This window comes from Malurus melanocephalus, unplaced genomic scaffold, assembly GCF_030028575.1.
Source record: "Malurus melanocephalus ecotype Western Australia unplaced genomic scaffold, MMel_1.1 scaffold_923, whole genome shotgun sequence".
Taxonomy (NCBI): Eukaryota; Metazoa; Chordata; class Aves; order Passeriformes; family Maluridae; genus Malurus; species Malurus melanocephalus.
The window spans coordinates 91,676-98,083 of NW_026624155.1; the positions used below are offsets into that span (position 1 = coordinate 91,676).

The 6,408-nt window shown below is 49.9% G+C and overlaps 1 protein-coding gene across 1 annotated transcript in view; it reads right to left on the minus strand.

The window, feature by feature from the left end:
• PCDHAC2 (protocadherin alpha subfamily C, 2) overlaps positions 1-5,606 on the minus strand; it is a 47,020-nt gene extending 41,414 nt beyond the window's left edge. Inside the window, exon 1 of the mRNA XM_057386160.1 lies at positions 3,090-5,606. Coding sequence (XP_057242143.1) covers positions 3,090-5,606 — 2,517 coding nt within the window. The remainder of the gene's footprint in view (positions 1-3,089) is intronic.
• Between the last annotated feature and the right edge of the window lie 802 nt (positions 5,607-6,408).

Consider the following 6,408-nt stretch of genomic DNA (forward strand, 5'->3'; position numbering starts at 1 on the left):
TTCACAGGAAGGAAGAAGGTCTGTTTTCTGTGAGGAAACAGACTCCAGACTAAAGCACTGAAACCCTTCCTGGCAGTGACAGATCATTGCTGCAGCAGTGCCCAGCAAYCCAATCACATCCCCACACACAACCTCTTCACAGTGTGTGCACCCCTCTTTCGAAAGACAGGAATCCAGGCTGCCCATAGCCTCACACAGTGACAGAATTGAAGCCACAGTACTTTTTAAATCCCTGTATTTTGCCTACACTGCCTGCCTGGTCCCCCTGCAGTAGTTATCTGATGAGAGAGCAATATCCATTAACCCCGCATTGCTGCCCTTATCACCGGTCTCCTGACAGCAATAACCATTTCTAAGATTTTCTGTGCAGCTGCATTAGTACATTTCTTCTTTTACAAAACACCCTTGCTCTGAGTCATGCTTATAAACCYATAAAAGACTGTGCACGTAAGCAGGGTGAGCACAGAAGCAGAGGCTATCTTGCAGAAACAAGCTTCCATTCCACCACCACAACGCTGACAGTAAAAAAGGAATAGTCACACAGGAGCCAGAGCTTCACAGGTACAAAAAATTTCCTACCTAACCTCACTGCACTTGTTTTCACTTCTACTGTATCATTCTAATGACCCAATGAAGTCTGTCACCACTTAGTGTAATTATTAGCATCTTTGACCTTACCAGTAAACATGAAAAAGCAAGACCTTATTGCCCCAAATGTTAGAGATTAATCACTTTGAAATGTTTTTGTCTCACTGTATAAACAACATTTTCAAAATACTAGCCACTGAGAAACTCTGAGTATGATTGTACTCAGAGAAAACCCATTCACCTGGCCCCATCCTCATCACTGAACAACCGGTAGAAGATTCACTTCCAAAAACTGGGGAAGAAAAAAAAGAAAGGACCTGTTCACATTATCCAAAACCCACACAGATCACAGACTGACTTTGTAAATTGGTGCAAGGACAATACTGCCTGTTGCTATGCCTCAKAAGTGAAGGCACAGGCTTTTAAAGGCTGATTCAAAGTTCATTTTAACTAAAATGAGAAACACAGTTCTCTGAAAATCTAATAATACAAAGATCATTACCCTTAAAATGTAGAATTCAGTGTTGCTAAGCAATTGATGGCATCTTCAATGCAAACACTGAGCTTGAAATAGGAGAAAGACATGATTTTTAGTATGTAATTAGCTAGGAACTAGTAATTAGTGAATGCCATTACATTCACCCATTTCCTCATGTGCACATGGCCTTGCTACATCTCTATAAAATGCCATACCACAGGACAGGTTAAGAAGCAGGTTAAGAAGCCTAAGAAAAAAACTTATGATGAATAGAACTTGTCAGAACTTCACCTCCCTTTAAATCATACAGCACTGGTTGAATAATTGATTCCCCTTTTGAATCCTAACTCCACACAGGCAGCATTCATTAGCTTGTTCTACAAATCTCTGCTTTYATACTCCAGGTTTGGGCTGGTTTTGCTGCCACTGCCTGATTTGCACARGTAATCAAAACTTGCTAATTCATTGCATTCAATGGAGTGGGTCTCAAAACGTGATAGGAATCTGTTTGTTAAACTGATTTCCTACTGGTCTTGCATCTCAAGTGAAGCCATTTTCAGTTATTGCTTTTTTCTTGCACACCTCCCCACATCAAAACTCTGTATCTGAGTGTGTAATTCACTCTTTGATTCATCAGCATACATGCTTATAGAGGATGTCTCATATTCCCTCCTACACCAAACACATTCCAAGCACTGTAATACAGTCAGAAAAATTTTAAGGTACAAAAATGGCATAGAAAGAGGAAAAGTACTTCCCCATACCCTGCCACTGTGATTTACAGAAAAACAATGCATTCATTTTAAATGGATTATTGTTGAATGGGTGATCATTAWTCTCTAAAAGCATTTTTATGGAGGACTGCTGGCCCTTAAGACATGGGCATCTTAGCTTGACTAAAAAACAGTTGTAAAGGATGCTAAAGTATTCCTATGTGAAAAAGTATAAAGAAAGAAATGAGTTCTATTTCTGTGGCTAGAATACACAAATCAGGCTCCTTTCTATCCCATCAGTTATTGCCCCAACTTTCCCCTCTCTGGGGCATAGCAAACATTAATGCACAAACTGATCTCAGACCTGCTACAATTATGGGATACAAACAACACACAGTAATTGCAGTATTTTCCTGTTGTGCACCAGAATAAGTCTCTCCTGTGAGTGCCTCTGAGTTCAGTCCCAACATGTGTAAAAAGCAAACTGCACAGATCATGCAAACCCCACACCAACTGCAGGCTTCCTGCACACCAGCATAAAGCAACCATTAATTCTTCACTGTGGGATAATATTGCAAAGGTTAATACACAGCTGRTCAAACCATAGGGATTAAACAATTTTCAGCAGCAACCCAGCAGGTTTGAAGTTGTCACTCTGTAAGTTAATGATGGTAACTTGCTGTATTTCTCTGTAAAAKGTAACTGGGTTGTCACCGGCCAGAAAGCATAAATTACAGCACTGTGTACAAGAAACATTATCAAAGCAGGGAATTGCAGTTTTCAGAAAACTAAAACATTCTCACATCAGTAAGATCATTGCAATAATATGATTTGCTAAATTCAACAGATTAACTTAGGTATGAAGACACCAAAGCARCAAACATCCATAACTGCCATAATGTAACCTTTTGATTTCAAGGCTAATCACTGATTATTTTTTCTCCTGCAAAATGAGTTTTACCATCAAAACTGTAAGACTAGATGGGTCATTCCCTAGCACCCTGTAGCAGCAGGCAATTTCAGACCTGCAAGAGAAAAGGAAAGGACGCAATATTCAGTACAACATATGCTGCAAAAATGAATCTTGAACAATRTATTTACTGAACTTACCAACTGGACCCTGAAAGTCTCAGTATTTACCTAGAAATAAAATGCAYGGCACAGATTAGATTTATTTTAACCAAGTTTCATAGCTGAGTGTCAGCAAGCCCCAAAGGGAATATGCTCCATCTGAGTTTTCCAATTGAACCTCTGCTTGAGTACAGATTTGCTCAGAGCACTGTGCAGACCATTTACCAATGCAGCCTCACCTCATTAGGAGTAATGGAGTCATTTCTAAGTATGATCAGGTTTTGTGCACTCTGCCCACTYTGTCCTGTCAGATGCCTCTCAGTCACCACTGCAGAGGGACCAGTAGTTCCTGTTGGGCCACAGGTATTGTAAAACATGAAAGTGTCACTTCCTGAGCCTGCAGTCAGGCATGTCTTATAGCAGTAGGTCTTAGTGAGAGACCCATTGCCCCTCACTTCAATGAAATGGGGCTGTACTTTTAAACCTTGGGGCAATCTAGCATCAATGTTGTTGTTGGCCTGCTTGTACTGATCAGCAGCACTCCGTTCTCTGACTGTACAGCACCCTGCACAGCAGGAGCACCCATACAGACTGTATCTGTAGCACTTGATAATAGTAAGCCCAATGATTGTGAAAAGGAAAACGAAGGAGATGGCGCTCAAAGCGATAATGAGATAAAGTGTGACCTCTGAGTAATTGCTTGGACTTTTAAAGTGTCTTCTTCTATCGGGGATGATTTTGGAAACTCTGTCCACCACGGCAATAGTGATGGATACTGATGAGGACATCGATGGCTCTCCATTGTCTCTCACCTCCACCGTCAGGTTGAAAGTAGGTGTGCTGTCCTCCCCCAGTTTGCGAGTAGTCCTAATCTCCCCGGTATGGAGCTCTATCCTGAACAAACCTGGATCTGAGGTTTGCACCAGGTAGAAGAACAACCAGGCATTTTGTCCTGAGTCCCCATCAATGGCTATAATTTTGGTTACCAAATATCCAGCATATGCCGAGCGTGGGATCATCTCCAGGGCTGCTGAAGTGTTGGTTGAGGTAGGATACAGAATCTGTGGGGCATGGTCATTCTCATCCACCACGTAGATGTAGACAGTGACAGTGCTGCTCAGTGGTGGGATCCCAGCATCCTGAGCCTGGACAATTACCTGGAACTCCCTTAGKGTCTCATAGTCAAAGGACCTGACAGCATACATGTTACCACTATCAGGTTTAATGGAGACATAGGAAGCAACTGGTAGCCCTTCAATCTCTCCATCTAGTAGAGAATAGGACACATAGGCATTTTTGGCGACATCTGGGTCGGTGGCTTTAATAGTGCACAGGAAAGCTCCAAGGGGGTTGTTCTCAGGGATGTAAACTGAGTACACAGGTTCCTCAAAGCGTGGAGGATTGTCATTGATGTCGGAGATCTCCACATGGATCACCTTCTGGGAGGACAGAGGGGGACTCCCAGAATCAGTAGCAGTAACTGTGATGTTGTAGGCTGCTGCTTTCTCATGGTCCAGTTTGCCCTGGGTGACCAAGGTGTAGGAGTTCTTGAAGGAATTGAGAGCGAAGGGGAGGCCGGGGGGAATGCGCAGGCTCACCTGCTTGTTCAGCCCTGAGTCCTGATCAGTGACACTCATCAGGGCCACCACAGTTCCTGACCTTGCATCCTCTGGCACTGGGCTGTACAGGGAGGTCAGCTGCACTTCAGGAACATTATCATTGGCATCCACAATGTTGACCAGCACTTTGCAGTGCCCAGCCAAAGAGACAGGGCCCTGATCAGTGGCTTGTACATAGATCTCATAGAAGGATGCCTCCTCATAGTCCAAAGTGCCATTAACCCTCACCTCCCCTGAATGTGGATCCACACTAAAGAGCTGTCTCACCTTCAGTGGTGTGTAGCTGCCAAAGGAATAGATCACGTCCCCATTAGAGCCCTCATCAGGGTCTGAGGCATTGAGTTTGACCACTAGTGTGCCAGGCAGGGAGTTCTCCAGAAGGCTCACGGTGTAGGTGGAGCGGTCAAAGGCAGGTGGGTTGTCATTGGTATCCACAACTCGCACAGAGATCTGGGCTGTGCCAGACTTGGGGGGGTCCCCACCATCCACAGCAGTGAGCACCAGCTGCTGCAGGGCACTCTGCTCCCGGTCCAGGGGCTGCTGCAGCACCAGCTCCAGGAGTTTGCTGCCACTCTGGAAGCCTTTAAGGTCCAGGGCAAAGTGACGATTGGGGCTGAGCAGATAGTTCTGAACGGAGTTGGTGCCCACATCAGGGTCCTGGGCACTCTCAATGTGGAAACGGGCCCCGGGCACGGCAGACTCACTGATCTCCAGCCGGTAATCCTGGCGGGGGAACCGCGGCGCGTTGTCATTGATGTCCAGCACCTCCACCTCCACGTTGTGCACCTCAATGGGCTGCTCGATGACCAACTCCAGGCTGAGGAAGCAGGACGGGCTCAGCTCGCAGAGCGCCTCGCGGTCCATGCGCTGCCGCACCAGCAGCGCCCCGCGGCCCAGCTCCAACTCCAGGTACTGCCGGCCGCTGCCCGAGGTGATCCGCGCTCCCCTCGCCGCCAGCCGCCGCGGATCCACGCCCAGGTCGCTCGCCACGCTGCCCACGAAGGCGCCGTGCGGCAGCTCCTCCCGTACCGAGTAGCGGAGCGGCCCGCCCGCCGCCCGCCCGGCGCAYAGCCCCAGCAGCAGCAGCGGGCCCAGCACCGCCGCCCCGCCGCGGCTCCGCCGAGCAGCCGCCGCCATGGCCGGGGCGGGGAGGTGGGTGCGGGAGCAGCCGGAGCCCGGAGCCGCCGAGCCCGGCCCCGGCCCGGCCTCACTCCCCGCCGCCGCCCGGCCGCCTCATGCAAGCGGCGAGCAGCAGCCGCCCGCCGCCTCCGGCCCCGCCGCCGCCCGGTCCATGCTCGCCGGCTGCGCGAAGCGGCGGCTCCGACCTCTCTCCCTCCGGCGGCTCTCAGGAGGATGAGGAGGAGGAGGAAGGAGGAGGGACCGGGACTTGCCGGATCCGCTTTCTCCTGCTCCAGCTGCTGCGCGGGAGGAGGCGGGGGTGGACGCTAAGCCGCGGCTGGCGCCGGTTCAGCACCTGGGCCGGGAACAGCGGCACGGCGGGCACCGCCCCCGCGCCCCGCCCGGAGCCCCGCGGCCGCCCCGCCGCGCCCACGTGTTGCGGCCCCGCGGAGCTCCGGGACCCTCGGTGCCGGTGGCCGAGAGCTCCGGCCGCCGAGCCCGGAGGGGCGCGGCTCCTGTGCCGTCCCCGCCGCTTCTCGTCTCCGCCGCGGCTTCGCTGCTGAAGCTTTGGGGGCGCGGGGAGGCGGCTGGGGGAGCTGACAACTGCATTCGCTTGTAGACCTGCTACTGCAGCGCTAAAGTGCATTCGCTTGAGAGGGTTAAATCAGCGCAGGGCTCCGAAAAAAAATGGGCTTCCAGCCAGGTCTGGTGTCGTTTGTGTGTTGCTGCAGTGGGTTTGACGACCTCTTTCTTGGAGACCTGCCCCTCTGCTCCCTCGGAGATTCATCCTTGCTGCAGCACCATCTCCGTGCCCAACCTC